The 22196-nt window shown below is 34.2% G+C and overlaps 2 protein-coding genes and 1 long non-coding RNA gene across 3 annotated transcripts; 1 reads left to right on the top strand and 2 right to left on the bottom strand.

Annotated features, from left to right (window-relative positions):
• Positions 1-6422: 6422 nt before the first annotated feature.
• On the bottom strand, positions 6423-7626 carry LOC147519324 (uncharacterized). The gene is made up of 3 exons (XR_015214209.1): positions 7392-7626; positions 7193-7231; positions 6423-7102 (listed from the first exon to the last, which is right to left on the bottom strand). It is a non-coding gene; the product is annotated as an uncharacterized LOC147519324 (long non-coding RNA).
• A 5513-nt stretch (positions 7627-13139) lies between these two features.
• On the top strand, positions 13140-16277 carry PMI1 (plastid movement impaired1). Its single transcript, XM_086590949.1, has one exon. The coding sequence runs from the start codon at positions 13480-13482 to the stop codon at positions 16066-16068; it is 2589 nt and encodes an 862-aa protein (XP_086447075.1). The 5' UTR covers positions 13140-13479; the 3' UTR covers positions 16069-16277.
• A 770-nt stretch (positions 16278-17047) lies between these two features.
• On the bottom strand, positions 17048-19738 carry LOC147519322 (transcription factor DIVARICATA-like). The gene is made up of 2 exons (XM_086590948.1): positions 19163-19738; positions 17048-17846 (listed from the first exon to the last, which is right to left on the bottom strand). Exons 1-2 carry the CDS (start codon positions 19573-19575, stop codon positions 17336-17338), a joined length of 924 nt encoding a protein of 307 aa, XP_086447074.1. The 5' UTR covers positions 19576-19738; the 3' UTR covers positions 17048-17335.
• Between the last annotated feature and the right edge of the window lie 2458 nt (positions 19739-22196).

Here is a 22196-nt window from a genome sequence, read left to right as displayed (position 1 = left end):
AAACTAATTCCCTATTACAAATCATATAATTTTAGTGTCTATGATAAAGCACTGACTTATTTCGAATATATCATTAACACGGTCTCAAAACATAGTTAAAAACAATTATACAAAAAATAACATCACAAAATACATAATAGAAAATGAAAAAAAAAAATAACAGCAAAGCAATAATGACAAATATTTTTAAAAATATATAATACTGAATGAAACTAACGTCAAAAAACAATTAATGGGGAACCGAAAATTAGATGCAAATACATCGAACAAATCTCAAATAATATTTAACGAGAAATCGGAAATTGGATGCAAATGCAAGCATTAAACTAATCTTAAAAAGTAATTTATAAAAAATTGGAATATGGATACAACTACATTAAACTAATCTCAAAGAATAATTAACGGAAAATCAAAATTTGGATGCAAATGCATCAAACTAACATAAAAAAATAATGGTCGGAAAATTGAAAACTGGATGCAAATGCATTGAGCTAACTCTCAAAGATTAAATTAACGGGAAATCGGAAACTGGATGCAACTGAATTGAACTAACCTCAAAGAAAAATTAATTATAAATTGGAAATATTATGCAAATGCGTGGAACTAATCTTAAAAAATAATTAACGGGAAATCGGAAATCGGATGCAACTACACTGAACTAATCTCAAAAAATAAACTAGATGCAAATGCATTGAACTAACCTCAAGAAATAATTAACGGGAAATCGGACACTGGATGCAAATTCATTGAACTAACCTTAAACAATAATTAATGAGTAATCGGAAACTAGATGCAAATGCAACTTTATCAAATAATAAATCAGAAATCAGAAACTGGATGCAAATGCATTCAACTAATCTCACATAATAATTAACGGAAAATCAGAAACTAGATGCAAATGCATTGAACTTACCTCAAAGAACAATTAACATAAAATTGGAAATTGGATGCAAATGTATTGAACTAACCGAAATAATAATTAACGAGAAATTAGAAACTGGATGTAACTGCATTGAACTGATCTCAAAAAGTAAATAGCGGGAATTGGAAATTGGATGCAACTCCATTGAACTAACCTCAAAATATAAATAATGGAAAATCAGAAACTGGATGCAGATGCATTGAACTAACCTCAAAACATAGTTGGATTATATGTTGTGGGAATGCCTCGATAAGTATAGTTTTGCATTTAAAATGGTGTTTATCTTATCACTTTCCGTATGATTGGGAACTCCTTGCTATTCAATTAGCTTCAATATATATGAACTTCACCTTATTAGGCAATTTTACAAATCTTCAATCAAACTTCTTTTATTAAACAACAAAATGAAATTGGAGGTTTTATATCAAAGGTGAGTTCTTTTTTTTTTAATAGAGAGTGAGGTTTTCACGTTATAAAAAATTTGGTTGAGAGATCAATATAATATTAATATATAATAGTTCTGCATATTTGTAAATATTTTTCAGAATAATTAATATAGCAACACCTATTCGTAGAGTGGTGCAAGAAATTTAAATGAGTAATTAATATAATTTTCATATCTCATAGTTATGCATAGTTACTAATATTTTTTAGAATAATTTAATATAATAACACCCGTTCGAATGACACGTTCATGTGATAATTTTTTTAAGTGTGACTAGTGTATTCTTTGAGGATATGTAAACAATCAATCTGTTTTAGTGATTTGTACACATTAGTACATAAGCCGATCGGTGATGATTTACCGCTAAATCACTATAAATCTAATAAAACTATTATACAAGCTAGATCGAGTTTAAGATAATTTCATTTAAAAATTATAGATTAATATCCTAAACCACAAAGTGAAAATGCTATCTCAATTTGATCTTTTACTTTTCAAGTACTTATGCACCATAATCGCTGCTCATTAACGTATTTCAGTTTATTTTCAATAAAAATATATTCTAATTGGAAAATTTGCCACTAAATCACTATAAATCTAAGAAAACTATTATATAAGCTAGATCGAATTTAAGATAATTCTATTTGAAAATTATGGATTAATATCCTAAACCACAAAGTGAAGATGCTATCTCAATTTGATCTCTTAGTTTCCAAATACGTATGCACTATAATCGCTGCTCATTAACGTATTTCGGTTTATTTTCAATAAAAATATATTATTATTCGAAAATTTGCCGCTAAATCACCATAAATCTAAAAAAAACTATTATACAAGCTAGATCGAGTTTAAGATAATTCTATTTGAAAGTTATGGATTAATATTTTAAACCACAAAGTGAAGAGGCTATCTCAATTTGATCCCTTAGTTCCCAAGTACTTATGTACTATAATCGATGCTCATTAACGTATTTTGGTTTATTTTTAATAAAAATATATTCTGATTCGAAAATTTGTGTGAGGCATTTTGTAAAACCTTTTCATCATACAAAATATTTAATAGATCCCGGGCGTATGCCCGGGTCCAAAATCTAGTATATATAATAGCAGTCCCTTTTCGGGCTCATTGGGGCTGTCCACGTAAGCAAGGGGATTAAAAAAAAATAGGAGAAAAAAAATAGTAAGTAAGAGTCCCAATTAATTATGTTTCCTTTATATACTAAATCTATTTTCAAGAGTCCTAATTAATTATGTTTCATGTTTCCTAATCTATACACATCCAAACAAAGAATAATAAAGATTACAGGAGATACTCTCCTCTTCAAGAGTCCTAATTAATTATGTTTTCTGTTCCTAATCTATACACATCCAAATAAATAATAATAATAATTACAGGAGAGACTATTAAAATTAGGAGAAAAAAATTGCTGATAAAAAAGCTAGAGAAACAAGCTGCGAGAAAAAAACTAAATAGGAACTAAAGTCCCAATTCTTGAACTTCTAAGTATCCTATATTCAATTTACAACTATTGTACTTATTTCAAAAGTCTTCTTTCTACAAGTCTTCTTTATCTAATGCCCCAGTATGTGCTAATTTCAAAAGTTTTCTTTCTTTTGATTTGTGTTTACACTACTACAGAAAAGGTCATATACCACTGTTTTTTAGAGTGGTAAAAAGCCTTTTACCACTGTTTCTAAACCGTGGTATCAGCTGGGGTGGTAAATACTTCCAGTAAAACCGTGGTATAAACTTGTACCCATTAACCACTGTTTAGTGTAAAACAGTGGTAATAAATTTTCAAAACCGTGGTATATGACCATTACAAAGTTCTGCTATTTTGGGAAACCGTGGTATAAAGTCTCCATATTAGCCACAGTTCTTCCAAAACCGTGGTATATAAGTTTTTTATATAAAAAAAAATCCTTGATTATTTAAATATTCCAAATCACCTAATAACTTCATAAAACTGGCATATCACATTCCACTTCATCACATATTCAAAACACCATGGTCCACCACATGACTAATTCTAAACACGATTTGAAAACAATCCATTCCTAATCGAAAATCCATATTCTAATCAATACAAATATATTATAAAAAAACCTCCAAACCAACTTATTCCATTTTGTTTTGTATTCCAAATAACTTCACCAAGAACATCCTCCTCTATGTTGGCATTCTCGTCCCAAGAACATTTAGCCAAGATTAAACAAAGTTTGGTCACCCTACAAAAGAGATAGTCGTGATTAAAAAATAAAATAAAAAAGTACTCATTCAAGGATCAAAACAATTAAAATCGGTGACATGTATTCATTTAAGGAATTTAGCCTCGTGGACTCTTTAACAAGCAAGCTTACAAAAAAAAATGCAACATTTGGCACCTTTCTAATAGACGAAGGTAAGTGAATGCATGATATAAATAAATATGCTACAAGTACATAGAGCTCGGATAATATAAGCATAAAGAACCCGGATAATACCTTCCTCAAATAGCAGTGATGATCGTCAGATTGGAGAGCATGCAATTTTTTTTTTCTTTTGGTCTTCTTGCTTTTCCCCTTCATCGAATTGATACCTACACAAAGACACCCAATGACAACAAAATGATCTATCGAGTTAGGAAAGTGTCGCCCCCAAATCTCAAACAACTATATACCTAAGATACATGACTTTTTCGGAAAAATTTTGCGCGAGAATCTCCTCTGTATTTTCAACATTTCATAAATAAAAATCCTGTCATAATCTGAAAATTTAAGCAATATACTTCTCATTGATTAACCCAGCTACTTAACCGTCTCGACCAATGCTAGAGCAGTTAAGTAACCGGTTTGCAAAATGAGATCACTGCAACACTAAGACTTAGTACGCCAAAATACTTGAATGTCTCGACTAATGCCAGATCATCCAAGCACCTCGTACAAAGTCATTATCGAAAACACAAGTTAAATATATACATCCAAGTCCCATAACTATCAAAAAGTTTACATCCTTAAGAAATAGTACTTACTATAAAATTTTCTAAAATAGATACAAAAGACGTTCAAAGATAATAGATATGGACCTTAGTCACCTTTTAATACTTTTAACCAACAAACTCCTGTAAAACCTTTCAGCAAAGAGTGAAACCCAATATATGACAAGATTAAAATAAGAAAAATTAGATGCACCAATTCATTCAAAGCTTTCTTCTCCTGTGTTCTTGCTGCCCACTCTTGCTTTTCATGTAATTAATTAATTATATCGAGGTGGATGAGTGTACCCTCGAAATTGTGAGAGGGAGACCAAGGAAGAGAAACCCCTTGAGAGAGAGAGAGAGAGTGAGTGTTCTCCCTTTCCACTTTTTCCTGTGGGTTCTATTGCACCCCTAAATCCACCTTAGGCCTATTACTGGAAGTAATGGCCCAACTCATTCTAAAGCCAAAAAATGTGGGGTTTTACAGAAAGAACTTGCCAATGTGAAAAGATTAATTTACCAAACTATTATAGAAGGTTTTAAAATACTTTAGAAACAAAAACACCACTTCTATAAACCTAGGACTGTCCAAAAAACAATTCTCATGCATCAAAATGTACTAGCAAGCCATGGACCCAACTTAACACTAAAAAGCAGGGGAACATTAATCTAGATCTATTTGGTCTCATTCTAGATGAACATGCAATGTAAGCAATAAACAGATTCATCGTGTACCTGAAGCTTCGTGAGGAGATTGATCTGAACTATTTTTCATCTGGAACCGATGGTTTTGAAACTTCACGAGATTTATCAACTTCCATTAATTAGTTCTTGTGGAGTTCCAGAATGGGATCGAACTCCGAACTTGTATTCCAAGATAGATTGTTCTGACCCTAAGTGTATGCTGATTCTCATAAATTGAAAAATAGCATCTGAAGCTCTTGGATGCTTTTGGTAGTAAATACATTGAATATAAAAAGAAAGGACATAATTAAATAATATGAAGAGAAGTCGTGGTCCAAAGAAGCAAGAACAAGATATTGTATACAAGAAGTTGCACTCACGAGATTTGCTATCGCAACTGTATGCAATGTCTACATAGGTTAATAAAATATATTAAACACTCCAAAAAAAGCGAGGTTCGGGTTCAAGTAGTTTAATTTGCAAATGGAAGCTAAAACAAACCCGGGTCGATCTATTAGTAACAATATATCTTAAAAAGAAAGCAACCCCAGGCCAGCACTATAAAAAATTGATGTTGCCGAGCTCATCACAACATACTTGACCAGAAAAATGCCACTAAAAAAACATAAGACTGCAAAAAACTTACATAGCAAACAAGGGCTCGCGTACACTGCCGTGATAAGCTAATCTTTTTTTTTTACCTTGTCCTCCATCCAGGCATGAATCAGATGCTCTGCCTCGGTGGAATTAGTGACTACCCATCTAGAACAAATGCATCCTAAACTACAAATTCAACCTGAACAATTGAGTGTACTGAAATTTATCTCATAAGCTTCACAGTATAAACAAGAGATATAGTAAAATGATTAGTGTATACCCTGAATAGTTCGTAATCATATACGTATACCCTATTTAGGTTTATATGTATACCTTGAACAGTTTATCTCTTTTTACATTTTAGGTATTATCTACTTATGCTCCTATTGCTGATAATTAAGTTAAGGGAAGACATAATGAAAACTAGTAATTAACACAGTCTACATATATAACATAATTCACAAGAAATGAAAGTAAAACGAGCAGAAAAATTCAGTTTAAACAGCCCATCTTTTAGGAAGCATAACTCCTTACACTGATGTTCAAATGCTATGAAACTTGGTCTATTTGAAAATAGACTCTAAGAACTAACTTTTTGTGTAAGCCATCCCGGCCACTCAACTCTAACTACAATTAACTTGAGCTAGAAGACAATGCAGTACAGCCATAAGAGGCCCTAACAGAGTAGAATAACTAACTTTTATTGTGCTTGAAATACATACCAATTTACTTAAACTATTATAGATAGATTACAAAAAACCTCAAACTTTTGGTCTAGCCACTTGAACTTGTGGAGTTATGGTCTCAATAGTCAAGGATTATGAGAAGCAAGTAAAACATTTATGAGCAGCATACCAGCACCTCAAAACTATTTGAATTCAATCAAGTCATATTAGACAATACATCACCCTATACCAGAAGAATATCCAACTAAGATGCAATAGTACCAAAACCCAAAAACAATATATTATTTCCTAAAGAAAAACCATAAGTGGGATGGTGCCAAGACATACAGGGAATAGTGTCTTCTTTACTCCCAAGGTTCACTCCCTACACCTTTGAGTCTCCATCCAGCAAGATGATAAATTCAGTGCCTATCAAAGTCATGAAGCCAACAATATCTTTGCAAACACCTAACTTGTCCTAATCTATATATCACCAAAGAATTTCACTAACCAATAATCATTGCAAGAATTAGAGCTTATCACCCCTCCTTAGTCCAGCTCATGTTGACATAAAAATATATGGAAGTACAAAACATAGCTATGTTGCATCCTAAATTGAAGAAAATATATACCATAAGAATCCCGTAGTAATTATATTCATACCTGAAACTCATCTGATAATCTTGACTGCACAAACATTTCCCAATATTCTTGTCTACTTCATTTCTTGTATGCCTCAGGTGGGCTTCTTAACAACGGCTGTGAAAACCATTACACTATCCCCCCTTATTGTGAACTTTAGTCAAACACTTTGCCATTACATTTGTTGTTGCCTGCTTTAAGAGATAAGAGTACACCATCCAACCAACACATTAATTCAGTTAAGCAAATTAAGAAGTCAGGAACAAGAAAATTAAAGCTACCTATATAGAGCGTGCAATCTATGTTTCAGACTGGTACAACTGCAAATAATGTTCCCAAACCAACAAAGAAGAAAACAAAGAGAACCCATTAGAAGTGTCCGACCCTTTCAAATTTATTTGTCTAACAAGGTTTTTACGAAGGAGCAGACAAACACGGATTATACAAATGCTTCAAAGCAAGCAGTGACCAAACACGTACATCTCAAAATGATGATGTCGCTTCTTTGATTCTGAAACAAAACGAAATTGATCAAGTGATGAATTAAATAGAATGGGCGAGAGATTTGGATTGAACAGCCATTAAAATTCCTAGAATAGAGAGATGGCGAGGGGAAGGCAGCGACGCCATTGTTATAAATTCGGGAGAGATAGATGTGGAAGCCCTAGTTAGTCGAGAAGGAGAAGTGGGGTTTTGCAGACCGAACAGTTTTCCTCCCTTATTTATTTCCTTCTTTTCTGTTCTTTTGTTTTTAGAACTGGCTTTATCCACGGTGGGTTAATTTTGGCCAAAATATAAACCACCGTTTCAAGGGAACAGTGGGGTATGCAAATACACGAAAATAACTTAGACTATATTTGATAGTACCGTGGTATATGTCGTATTATATGCCACTGTTATACGAAAATAGTGGTATTTGTTTGTTCCAAAATAAAAAAAGTGTTTTGTACCGTGGTAAATGACTATAAGCCACTATTTTTGGCGGAACAGTGGTATATACTAGTTTACCAACCGTGGCTAATGTGCATTTTTGTAGTAGTGTTACCATAAAGTTTGGAGTGTTAAGGGAGAAGGTAATGCAGGTCTAACATTAGTACGTTTGACTGTGACTTCCGAGATTGAAAAACCATACATTTTACGTATATATACCAACCCTAACTATTTATCAACTCAGTTTACTTCCTCATCTAGGGAAAAAGTTAAGTTATTTATTTTAGTCGTCACTATCTATATATTATCCACATATTTTAGTATGTTCCATAAGAACGTTAGTAAATGGATCTAAAACTTTAAACCTTACATGTATAGTTTCAGAGCTTTAAACTTCTCTTTCATATGAGCAATTATTTATCAATAAAAAATTTCAAGTAACTATTTTCACTCACCTAATCCTCATCTACTAGCTGTATTTTATATAATGTGTTTAGGACTTATATTTCCTTTTTCTGTAGTTATTAGCATGCCCCATCAATACTAACGGATAAACTTCTTTTGACATAATAATAAGATTTCAGTGCATCCTAGAGATGTAAATGTAGTTACTTATTGATGGATCTGATAACTAAGTATTTTTTCCCCCATATTCTATATTGTTTTTATTTGTTTCAATATGTGGTTGTTATTTTTTATTCTTCACTCTTAATTTCCTAAGAGCATTTCTAGACCAATTCGTGCATGGGTAGACATCAATGATTCTATCCATAATATCTTTAGAAGTTGAAGTAATCCAAACTTACTTTCATGGTTGTTATTTGGTTATATTTGCATAATCTGATAAGTTCATGGTCGTTGTTTAAATTTTGAATGAGGTTTTTGGTGTTAGTAGTGTACTCAAGTGGGAATGAATTACTTTGTACATGTTTAAGGTTTGTGTGTTAGCAGTTCACATGTCAATGGTATTTTGGAGTATATAGGAGTGTCAGTGGTGCTGCCAGAAATAGGAGATTTTTCAACAGAAGGTGAGTTAGTAGACTAAATGAGGTTTTTTATTTTTTATTTTTTATTTTTTAAGGCATGTTTTGCTGAATATAATAATAATAATAATAATAAGTAAATCTCGCAAATCTAATACGATATAACTGAGTTAGGTTGTGTTTTGTGAAGTTGTTGGACTATATATTCAAAACTTGAAACTGTACTTCTAAATTTTTTGGTCGCACTAATTCTATTGTGTATATATGTTTATGTTGGAACATTTGTGCCGTTCAGACTACCATTCTTCAAATGCATACTTAGAGTAAAATGATATAAACCTACATGATAATATAGATACTTGAGGGAAACCAAAAAGTTTCATGATCATGTACCATAATAGTTGAGTAATATGCTCATATGGATTTATTTTCTTAAAATTGAAGTTCAGGCACACAACATAATTTATATTTGATATTTCTTAAATTTTGTGGGAGTCGGTTTCCCCAATTTTTCGGTTCACAAGTTAATGTTTAATGTATCTTAAAGTTAAAGCAATTAGTACTGTGTTTTTCGACCTAGTTGGGTACGTTTGATTGATTTTCTAACCTGATTGTTTTGTATGTTCTTAGATTCAGGCGTGCTATTAATATAATATAATGCTGATTTTCTTTCACATGCGTTGTTTTACTATATTTTTGTTAGCCTTAAGCTACTTCATTGGTACTTTCGTCCCACTTACAATTACAAAATGAAGGATTTCTTAGCACTAAGTTTTTTTTGCAACAAATCGAAGACAAAAAATCTAAAAAAGCATCACATTTTGGGTATGAATTTGAAGGTCTTGGTTCTCCAAGTCATGGCCCAGTCCTGAAGGTTGGACGACTCATTGATTCTTATCTAGCGAAAATTGCGCCTGATCCATATCTAGATCTGCATAAATTCATTGCTATCATTGAAATTTTGCTTGACTATGCCCGAGTTATTGATGATGGACTCTACAGAGCAGTTGATATATATTTAAAGGCAACTTATCCAACTTTTTGTTTTTGTTAGTGTTGCAGTCTGAATTCATTTCTAATATAGAGTGATGCTGTGATTTAGTGTTAATTCGACTCTTTCTTATGCTTTACTTCACTTTAATTTGTGATGGGGTTCTAATTAATAGATTTCTTTCGGAGAACAAAATTAAATTTTTTATCACAAGTTTGTCTTGAAATTTTCATGTTTTTAAGAGTGTTTTTTTTTGTAATTACACTATTAGTAAATTAAGTATTTATTTGCCTTCTATCATGGACCATATTCCACATTTGTCTCTGATGGTTTTCAATTATTAAACCATGAAGAGGAGTACCTGAGTTTTTTGGAAAAAGGGTCATTGAATTAATAAACATATCAGTGCTTATGCTCTTTACGTGCTAACATGAATTAGCAAACGATGAACATTCTTATTATCTGCTTTGAGGACTGTACATAACGATAAATAGAAGTTGGTATTACACACCAACTTTGATAATTATCAGAAAATCATAAAATGGACACAAATGCATTGAACCAACCCCAAAAAATAATTAACAGGAAATAGGATAATAATGAGAAATCGCAAATTGGATGCAACAACATTGAACTAATCTCAAAGAATAATTAAAGAGAAATGGGAAAATGGATGCAACATTGCATTGAACTAACTCAGAATAATTAACGGGAAATAGGAAAATGGATGCAACACTACATTGAACAAACCTCAAAGAAAAATTAATGGGTAACCGGAAAATGAATGTGAGTGGATCGAACTAATCTCAAAGAATAATTAAAGGGTAACTGGAAATAGAAGACTGGATGTAAATGCATCGAACTAATCTCAAAGAGTTATTAATGCAAAATCGAAAAATTGGATGCAAATACATTGAACCAGCCAACGTCAAAGAATATTAATGGGAAATCGAAAACTTGATGCAAATGTATTGAAGAAATCTCAAAGAATAGTTAACGGGAAATCAGAAATTGGATGCAACGAACATTGCATTGAACTAACCTAAAAGAATAATTAATGGGAAATTGAAAATTTGATGCAAATGCATCAGACTAACCTCAAAGAATAATTAGTGGAAAAATAGAAACTGGATGCAACTGTATTGAACTAACGCCAAAGAAAAGTTAACGAAAAATAAAAAACTGGATAAAAATACATTTAATTAACCTCAAAGAATAATTAACGGGAAATAAAAAACTAGATGCAACTGCATAAACTAACCTCAAAGAAATAATTAACGGGAAATAAAAAATTGGATGCAAATGCATTAAACTATCCTCAAAGAATAATTGATGTGAAATTGGAAACTGGATCCAAATGAATTTAACTAACCTCAAAGAATAATTAACGGGAAATTAGAAGTTAGATGCAACTGCACTAAACCAAAGAATAATTAACATGACATCAAAAACTGGATGCAAATCCAGCTAACTAACCTCAAAGAATAATTAATGGGAAATCGGAAACCGGATGCAAATGCATCGACTAACCTCAAAGAATAATAATTAACAGGAAATCAGAAACTTGATAAAAATGCATTGAGCTAACTTCAAAAAATAATTAGTGGAATGAAAATTGAAAACTGGATGCAAATGTAATGAACTAACCTCAAAGAATAATTAACGGTAAATCAGAAACTATATGCAACACTGCAATGAACTAACGTCATAGAATAATTAACGGGAAATCGAAAACTGGATATAACACTGCAATGAACTAACCTCAAAGAATAATTAACGGAAAACCAGGAACTCGATACAAGTGCATTGAAGTGATTAACCTCAAAAAGAATAATTGACTGCAGACAATCGAAACTGGATGCAAATGCATTCAACAAACCTCAAAGAATAATTAAGGGGAACTCAGGAACTGGATACAAATGCATCAAACTAACTTCAAAGAATAATTAACGGGTAATCGAAAACAACATGAAACTGCATCAAACTAGCCCCAAAGAAAAAATTAACAGAAAATCGGAAAGTGGATGCAACTGCATCAAACTAACCTCAAAGAATAATTAGTGGAAAATTGAAAACTGGATGCAACTGCAAGGAACTAACTTTAAAGAATAATTAACAGGAAATCAGAAACTGGATGCAAATGAATGGAACTAACATCAAAGAATAATTAACGACAAATCGAAAATGGAACTAATCTCAAATAATCATTCAGGTGTAATAAAAAACTGGATGCGAATACATCAAACTAACGTCAAAGAATAATTAACTGGAAATCTAAAACTAGATGCAAATGCATTGAACTAACCTAAAAAATAATTAACGAAAAATCAGAAACTAGATGTAAATGTATTGAACTAATTAAAGTCAAATGATAACTAACTTGAAATAGGAAACTGGATGCAAATGCATTGATCTAACCTCATAGAGTTATTAATGCGCAATCCAAAACTAAGTGCAAATTCATGGAACTAACCTCAAAGAATAATTAACAAAAATTGAAAAACGGGAAATCGAAACTGGATGTAATTGCATTGAACTAACTTCAAAGATGAATTAACAGAAAATAAAAAACTGGATACAAATGCAATGAACTGATCTCAAAAAATATTTAACGGAAAATCATAAATTAAATGCTAATGCATTGAAATAACCTCAAAATATCATTGTTTTATGTGTAGTGGAAATGTCTCGACAAGTATATGATTGAGAATGACTTGCTATTCAAGTATATTCAATATGAATTTCGCCTCATTGGGCATTCTCACAAATTTTTTTATCAAATTTCTATTATTAAACAACAAAAAGAACTCGAAAGGATTTTAAAAAAGTGCGTTATTATTATTATTATTATTATTTTCTAGAGTGTGGTTTTCATGTTGCAAGAAATTTGAATGAGTGACCAATGTAATATTCACATCTCATAAATAAATCTATCACATAGTTTAAATATTTTTTTAGAATAATTTAATATAACAACACCCATTGACGGATTCGAAAGCTAGTTTATATTTCCAATACTTTTAACTAATCAGTGAACCATATCGAGCAACTGCTGAACTAGCTAGCTGTAGCCTACACTAGTACAGGATAATTCTAGCTACCTAATAACTTCTTCTTTTCTAGCTTTGATTTGAATGCGTTTAAAATTGGACCACAGATTTGTATAGACGAGGATAGGACACATTTCTGTTCTACCACAAATTAGCAGGCACTTTGTAAAGTTGTACATTGCAAAATTAAATCCCAGCGCATAATTGAATGCAAGTTAACGATATCTGAGTTAGAGTAGTAGGTTGGACTAGAAGTGTAGAAATATTCATTTCCAATAAGACGTTAGGAGCTGTATTGTGCATTCAAAGGGATTGGCTGCTTATTTAACTGACACTCGGCGCCAAATACACCATTAAATTACTGGGACCAGACTATTAACAGCTTCGAATTCTGTCTCTTTCGGAGTATGGAGACTAGAGACAACGTTCAGCCCATTTCCTCCATACATTTTATCAGAAAACCAATCCAAATTTTCCTGGTTCTCAAGACCCAACCACCCACCCTCATGATCAGCCATTACGGTTTCTCCACCTCATAACACTCGAACCTCCACAACCCTTTAAACCCTTTATCACTTCCATTTTTTCTTCTGTAACCTTTAATACTATTTTCCATGGCTGGGGAAATTGCGGGGAAGAGAAATTCTAGTAATCAGTTATTAGACGAACTTGAAACATTGAGTCAATCAATTTACCAGCCTAATACTTCAACTACCAGAGGTAGAAGAACTAATTCTCTTGCACTTCCTAGAGATGCAGTTCCTACAGCATCTTCCATTGATTCGATTGCCACTGCAAAGATTGAGGGGACTCATGAAAGACCACGAGCTAGGCGTATGTCTATGTCTCCATGGCGATCACGACCAAAGCTTGATGATGAGAATGAACAAAATGACCGAGCTAAAGTTTCGAGTAGGCAAGAAATCCGAGCGGATGACAAGGCTAGTTCTGGCGATAAACAAGGGATTTGGAATTGGAAGCCAATTCGAGCGATTTCACATATTAGAATGCAGAAGTTGAGCTGCTTGTTCTCTGTTGAAGTTGTTACTATCCAAGGTCTTCCTGCATCGATGAATGGCCTTCGTCTTTCTGTTTGTGTTAGGAAGAAAGAGACCAAGGATGGAGCAGTGCAGACGATGCCGGCTAGAGTTTTGCAAGGAGCGGCGGATTTTGAAGAGACTTTGTTTCTGAGGTGTCATTTGTATTGTACTAGTGGGAGCAGTAAGCAGCTGAAATTCGAGCCACGCCCATTTTTGATATATGCGTTTGCTGTTGATGCTGAAGAGCTTGAATTTGGAAGGAATTATGTGGATTTGAGTCTTCTGGTTCAGGAATCTATGGCAAAAAACTTGGAAGGGATGCGTGTTCGGCAATGGGATACAAGTTATTTTTTATCTGGAAAGGCAAAAGGAGGAGAACTTGTTCTGAAATTAGGATTTCAGATAATGGAAAAAGATGGAGGGATAAGAATTTATAGTCGGGCTGAGGGACTAAAATCAGGAAAAGGTGGGGATTCTTCGTCTTCATTTGCTCGCAAGCAATCAAAATCTTCCTTCAGTGTTTCCAGTCCAAGGTTGACAAGCAGAACAGAAGTATCAACTCCTTCAAAGACATGGGCCCAAGCTGATTTGCGTGGTATTGATGACTTGAATCTTGATGAACCAGCTCCTGTCCATTCAACATCGTCATCTATCCAGAAGTCTGAAGAACCTGAACCAAAGGTCGAAGAGGTGGACTTTCCGGAGTTTGAGATTGTAGATAAAGGAGTTGAGATCCAAGATAAAACTGATGGTGAGGATGGAGATTCTGAACATGCTACAGATGAGAGATCAGTATCGAGCGAGGTTGTTAAAGAAGTAGTACAAGATCCAGTTCATTTGACAAGACTAACTGAGCTAGATACAATTGCCCAGCAAATCAAAGCTCTTGAGTCTATGATGGGAGACGAAAGTTCAGTTAAAACAGATGGAACAGAATCCGAGAGGTTAGATGCAGATGAAGAAAATGTAACAATGGAATTTTTACAGATGCTCGAGGAAGAAGAGAGTGAGAAAAAGAAAGTTGATCAGCAAGATGTGTTATCAATTAAGTCAGAAGCAACTGAGGAAGAGTCCTATGTTTTTCTGCCTGACCTTGGGAAGGGCTTGGGCTCTGTCGTTCAAACGAAAAATGGAGGCTACTTAGCTGTGATGAATCCTTTCAATGTAGAGGTATCAAGAAAAGAAACTCCAAAGCTTGCAATGCAGCTCTCAAAACCATTAATTCTTCCATCACAGGGTTCCATGAGTGGTTTTGAGGTTCTTCAGAGAATGGCATCTGTTGGGATTGAAGAATTGAGCTCTGAAATATTATCTTCAATGCTGATCGATGAGTTGATAGGCAAAACGGCAGAACAGATTGCTTTTGAAGGTATTGCTTCGGCAATTATCCAGGGAAGAAACAAAGAAGGAGCTAGTTCAAGTGCTGCTCGTACCATTGAAGCAGTAAAAACCATGGCAACTACGATGAGTACATCAAGGAAACAGAGGATTTCATCAGGTATCTGGTACATACGTGAGGAACCAGTTACCCTGGATGAGATGCTAGCATTCTCAATGCAAAAGATAGAGGCCATGGCAGTTGAGGCTCTCAAAATTCAGGCCGAAATGGCAGAGGAAGATGCTCCCTTTGATGTTTCTCCGCTAGTTGGAATGAAGGGTAACACAGGGGTAAAAGACCCAAACCGACCCTTGGCTGCTGGAGTTCCACTTGAGGATTGGTTAAGGGATGGGAGTACAACCATCCTAGATAGCGAGGAAGATGTCCAACCGACTATTACTGTGTCAGTAGTTGTTCAACTTAGGGATCCAGTCAGGCGATATGAGGCAGTGGGAGGACCAGTGGTTGTACTAATCCAGGCTACAAGAGCAGAAGCTACACAGGCGAAAGATGATGAGGAGAGGTTCAAAGTGGTGAGTTTGCATGTTGGAGGGTTAAAGGTTTGGACTGCAGGAAAGCGGCATGTATGGGACGCTGAGAAGCAGCGTTTAACGGCAATGCAGTGGTTGGTGGCATACGGATTGGGAAAGCCAGGAAAGAAAGGCAAATATGGACATACAAAGGGTCCAGATATGCTATGGAGCATATCATCGCGAGTTATGGCAGATATGTGGCTCAAGTCAATGCGGAATCCAGATGTGAAGTTCCACAAGCAGCAGGTGTGAGGCTTAATTTGGTGCAAATTCTGCATAATCAAGATTTGATAATCTCCAACCAAGAGCCAACAATTCTGGGGCACTTCAACCTGTGAAAATTTTCCAAACATGTGTATAAATGAGTATTTGGGGATATAAATATGTAACTATCTTTACTTAGAGCAGTTTATCTTCCAAACTTTCTTCATGAAATCAGATAATAAGACGTATGTTCTCTACTGGCCACTTCCCAAACATTTAGCTCTAATTCTTGACACATCTCAAACTTAATTACTTATCACGAATTTTGTAATAAGGGTTATGTTCAAAGTTGATTAGTTAGCTAGTCTATAGGCATCCCCCTCCCTCCCTCACATTCTACTAGCTTCAGGGTATGAAGCGACAACTCACCTAATTCGAGGAGGTTGATGTTCGCTGAAAGTAAGTTACGGCTCCCTCGTTTTAACAACCAAGGCTCTGCTTGTTTAAAAGGCCCATGTTGGTACACTAAGCCTATGTTTGGTTTACTGCAAGTGCGGAACCTATGTAGGCTGTATATAGTTTTACTGCATATGTGGTTTTACTAGCCATTAAGCCTATGTAGTTTTACTGAAATTGCGGAACCAATTCTAAAGTTTGGTTCCACACTTGCAGTAAAATTTTGCCATCAAATTTGCAGGCACAATAAAATTTGTGAGTATATTGAAGCGACAACAGATATAAAACTGTATGAGCAGCTAAAAGGATAAAAATTACTGGCCAAATACTATCTCTCGTTTTGAACTGCGCACTTAATGGAATTCTGGATATAATTTATCAAGAAAATTAAATTAGATGATGGATATATGTGTGTGAAGTGCTTGATGCACGCACTGGCGTAGTTTCACCCCCAATACAATTTCCCCATGGGATGCGACAGTTACGAAGATTATAGGTGACATTTCTGGTGGACAATCTTTTGTATCAACATAACAGCTCCGATTCATTGTTTACATATAGAACAAGCTACTTTGAAGAACACCTTCTTACATATATGACTCATACATGCATGTTAGGGTCACTACAAAGCAGATTTTTTATTCTTCTAAACAGACACATTACACATATTACATATAGCACGCAGTGCCACACACAACTTACATGTATATAGCTCACATATAACTAGTAGTACCTAATTATAGTTCACAGGACAAGCACTGAAGCAAAGCATTAGATTTAGGATATTCATAGATATATAGGCAGACTCGAACTCGACCTCAATTTGTTTTTGCTTTCCCTTTACCAATCAGGATTGCAATCAAAATGAAGAGGGGTCGAAATCTGGAATTGGTTCACTCAACAAGTAGTTCGACGGGGAGTCAGCGTTGAATTCATCATTCTGCTGATAGTTCATGAACTCCGCATTATTGGTATCATTGCTTGTTGAAGGAACCGAAGGAGAATTAATTTCATATGTGAACTTCTCAATTGGACAGAGGGTTGACAAACGGTACTTGTTACGAATTCTGGATCCTATCAAGGAGTTGTAATCTACGAAGTGTGGAATAATAGGAGGCTGTGGTGGAAATGGAGAAGGTGCAATAGGTACCCAGCGCGAGTTTCTAGACTTGGGTTTGATAGTATCATCAGCATCGTGAATATCCAGTATGCTTTTTCTACGTCCGCTAAAATTCCCAGGATTGTCGCGGCGCTTGTAGTACTTCTGAGCGTGGCTGGCAACTTGCAGCGCATTCTTGGATCTCACATAAAATCTAGCGATGCCCTTCCAGTTTCCCTTCCTACACTCCTTCAATCCCAATAGGAATAACCTATATACAGGAGAAATATACTGAGAAGAAAGTCGAAAAATATCTAACATAGCACCAATGAAACAAATACAGAGTCAATAGACTAAATAAATTCAGTGCTTAAAATTGATCAAGAAAAGATCAATTGATAGTTCTATTACAAGTGATCACTTGGTTGGTCAAGTAAAATTCCAAAAAAGTTCTAGATTATCTTCAAAATCCTAATTTTAAGCATGTATGTAATTTCTGACACTGACCCTAATCTTCACAAAAGTCAATCAAACATGACAGATAATCCATTAGGTTTCTGTGACAACATCATAAAGTTACTTCACTTTCTCCTAATGGGATGGTAACATGATCAACAAATTTTCATTTGTATATTTTTTTTTAACAAAAAAAGGTTAATCAGATATTTTTTAGTCGATTTCATTCTCGAAATGAATCAAATTTAAAAGTTTTATTTAATAAGTGTCCCCTTGATCCGTCCATAAATAAACATATATTTATTACTGAATCTCGAAAATTATTAATATTGCCTAGTACCATCTCAAATCCAATAGATCGATGTACCTGCAACCACGAGATTCGATCTCCTATTAAAATGCAACAAAAACATAATGATTAATTACCATTAATTTCAGACGCCACACGTATTAATGTTTGCTCTGTAAAAGTATGTACAGTCTGGTTTTAAATGAAAATATAAAAATCTGTTTAAGAATTCCTAGACCAAATAGGTGGGGTGGATCAGTGCCATCGACCAGTATCTAAATAAAAGAAATTATCAGGCTTCAGACACGGAATGAATTTTTATTTGCGATCAATATAGGTAGAAGGGCCATATATTGTCTGCATGGTTTTAGAAGCTTTAAGTTGGAGAGTGATGGACAGTGTATTATAACACTTAAAGACATGAAAACTGCAATGGTTTATGATGGAAGATCGAAGTAAACTTGATCTGATATCATCAAAGAATTAAAGCTAGCTAGCTGTCGTGTTGTGTCACTCTGTATCATGCATATGGACAAACCATGCATGTATGCAAGAATCTGACCGTCCAACTGGCATATTTGTTCTTTTATCTAGCAACAAGTATTATATCGATCACCTTCTTCGTCATATATCGTGAAATCCTTAGCACGAAAGGTTTATCTAGACCATTCTGGCTTACTGTTCCCTCAAAAATTTGTTAGAAAATGTGACATGTTTTTCAAAGTAGAAGATCGATAAAAAAAAAACAAAGTAAAAGAAGAAAACATATGCAGTTAATTAAATTTAGACATGCATGATGTATTCGGGATTTTGATAGAAACTAGCTTCTGTATAAACCATACTTGTGTTCTTTTTCATTCCAAGGATCCCCAGGCCTTCGAGTAGTGGCCAGTGCGGTTCTTTTCCTAGGGACACTCTTCTTTGAAGTTTCTGCAGGCTCTTCATTGTTGAGCACACGATCATTATTATCATACTTGGGCATAGGACAGCCGCCTGAGTCGTCATCAATAAACCCATCGAAAGTGAGCATTGCATGGAAGCGATCTTGAATTTGTTCAATGGTTTTTCCTGGTATCCTTGAAGCAATATTTTCATATAGGTCCACGGATAAAATGTCCAACTCACTAATAGCAATATGAAATTGGTTGTTCTCTTCCACAGTCCACCCAGGGAAAATAATTGGAGTCTCAGAAGGCACTGAGTGTGGAAAAGTTGCTGGAGAATCTATGTGGAAAGGGTCCCAATTATCATCCATGGGTTTTGATGGGGAAAGAAGAGAATGTGTTATTTATGAGGGGGAGGGTTAAAAAGGCTACTTTGAGAGGAGGCACTAGAAGTCTAGAAATGCCTACCCCTCTGAACCCATGGAGATGCTGAAAGCAGTTTCAGCAGCTTTTCCTACTCTAGGATCAACTGCCTTTGCTACTGTTTAGGATTCCATCAGATTGGTCAATATATAATGAAGTAATTGTCTAAAATTCCCATGTTGCCCTTGAGAAAAAGTGACTGATATTTTCTGTTCTTTTGGATAAACACTGAAGGGTCTTTCCATAAATGATTTGTTTTGGAATTGACCATAATGGACATCTAAATGATTAAAATCACCAAGCCTAAGTAGTGCGTTTGCACAAGTTTAAACTTTTCGTGTTTGATGATTAATTTATTACCTTAATTTTTCCAACAAGTATAGTAGCTATAGATTAAGAAATCAAATTTATTGTTGCCAATCAACAAAATAGGTAATTTTTTTGGGTAATGATACTAGAGATCTGAGATCGAATCCTGCTAACATAAAAAAGTTACTGATCTCAACTCATTTAATGTAGGCTAGCTTGCTAAAAAAAAAAAAAAAAAATTAAATATACATTTATTTTCTTAAATAAATTTGTTGTCCAGCTATCCCGTCACACAACAACTAATGTTGCACTTTGAAAATTTATATTGCTATATGGTATTTAATTTGGAAAACTAGACACACTACTTTTAAACGGTAAAACCGGCGCGGACTCCAAATATTAGGGCCAATAAAAATAATATATCTATCATGTATCTTTTTTGGATATTATTTTTACGGTGTACAATTAGTCGTACATCACATTAATATAATAATAAATTAATTTTTCAACAGCTATATAACACTATCACATGTCTATCTCTTCGACATTTCGTGAAAGGGTCAAAGAAACACTTGTCCTCCTCCACTACACTTGTAGATCGATGTTCTTTCATTAGCATAATATAGATTTTTTTTTTGCTTGGTAAGTTTATCTATTGTATATTAAGAAAAATGAAAGTTACAAAAGTGTATAAACTCCATGAGAGTTACTCACCAGCCACATGCTGGTCGGTAACACCTCATATCAAGATCATGTTACAAATCTGAAATACAGCCCATTAGAATTCTCCCATTTATACAACCATGGGGGAATACCTGCATACACACTTCATCTCTATCTAAGTTAGATTCTCTTTTTGTAGCAATGTCTGCTGCAAAATTAGCTTCTCTCCATGTATGAGATCTCCATGAATGAGAGAGCATACATCTCTGCAATTTGCTTTTACACCACCCCATCTTTTACCATCGCAGCTGCTGAGTCAGATTCTAACCATAAGTTCATCCAACTTTTCTCAATTGCTACTTCAAGATTTCTCAGTGCGTAACACTCCAGAATTGCATAATATAGATATATGACAAGTTTTACGAAGAATTATATTTGGTAACAGGAGAATTAATTAGTACGTATAGATAAGTGACGCTTGGTAACTGAATACCTAATTTGATCATATAGTTCTTATTAATTGGAATATACATTCTCCAAAAACGACAATATTACCAACCTATAAAGACAATAACGACCAACATTATTTATACTTAAAGAAGATGGCTTTTTAGTGCAGACTCAATAATTCTGACACACCAATACTGCAGAATAGGGCAGGGAATCGGGTCGGGTTGACCCGAATTTGACCCAACCCGATTATCGAATACATCGGGTTCGGGTCGATTTTTATATCCGTTTATATAATCGGGTCGGATTCGGGTTCGGGTATGTTGGGTTCGGGTTCGGATTTGGATATAATTTTTGGGTTTTTTTTTTTATATATATATATATATAACACTATCACATGTTTATCTCTTCGACATTTCGTGAAAGGGTCAAGGAAACACTTGTCCTCCTCCACTACACTTGTAGATCGATGTTCTTTCATTAACATAATATAGATTTTTTTTTTGCTTGGTAAGTTTATCTATTGTATATTAAGAAAAATGAAAGTTACAAAAGTGTATGAACTCCATGAGAGTTACTCACCAGCCACATGCTGGTCGGTAACACCTCATATCAAGATCATGTTACAAATCTGAAATACAGCCCATTAGAATTCTCCCATTTATACAACCATGGGGGAATACCTGCATACACACTTCATCTCTATCTAAGTTAGATTCTCTTTTTGTAGCAATGTCTGCTGCAAAATTAGCTTCTCTCCATGTATGAGAGAGCATACATCTCTGCAATTTGCTTTTACACCACCCCATCTTTTACCATCGCAGCTGCTGAGTCAGATTCTAACCATAAGTTCAGCCAACTTTTCTCAATTGCTACTTCCACATTCTCCAGAATTGCGTAACACTCCAGAATTGCATAATATAGATATATGACAAGTTTTACGAAGAATTATATTTGGTAACAGGAGAATTAATTAGTACGTATAGATAAGTGACGTTTGGTAACTGAATACCTAATTTGATCATATAGTTCTTATTAATTGGAATATACATTCTCCAAAAACGACAATATTACCAACCTATAAAGACAATAACGACCAACATTATTTATATTTAAAGAAGATGGCTTTTTAGTACAGACTCAATAA

This window comes from Coptis chinensis, chromosome 2, assembly GCF_015680905.1.
Source record: "Coptis chinensis isolate HL-2020 chromosome 2, ASM1568090v1, whole genome shotgun sequence".
Taxonomy (NCBI): Eukaryota; Viridiplantae; Streptophyta; class Magnoliopsida; order Ranunculales; family Ranunculaceae; genus Coptis; species Coptis chinensis.
The sequence above is the reverse complement of the archived record's forward strand: the minus strand, read 5'-3'. Positions and strand labels throughout refer to the sequence as shown.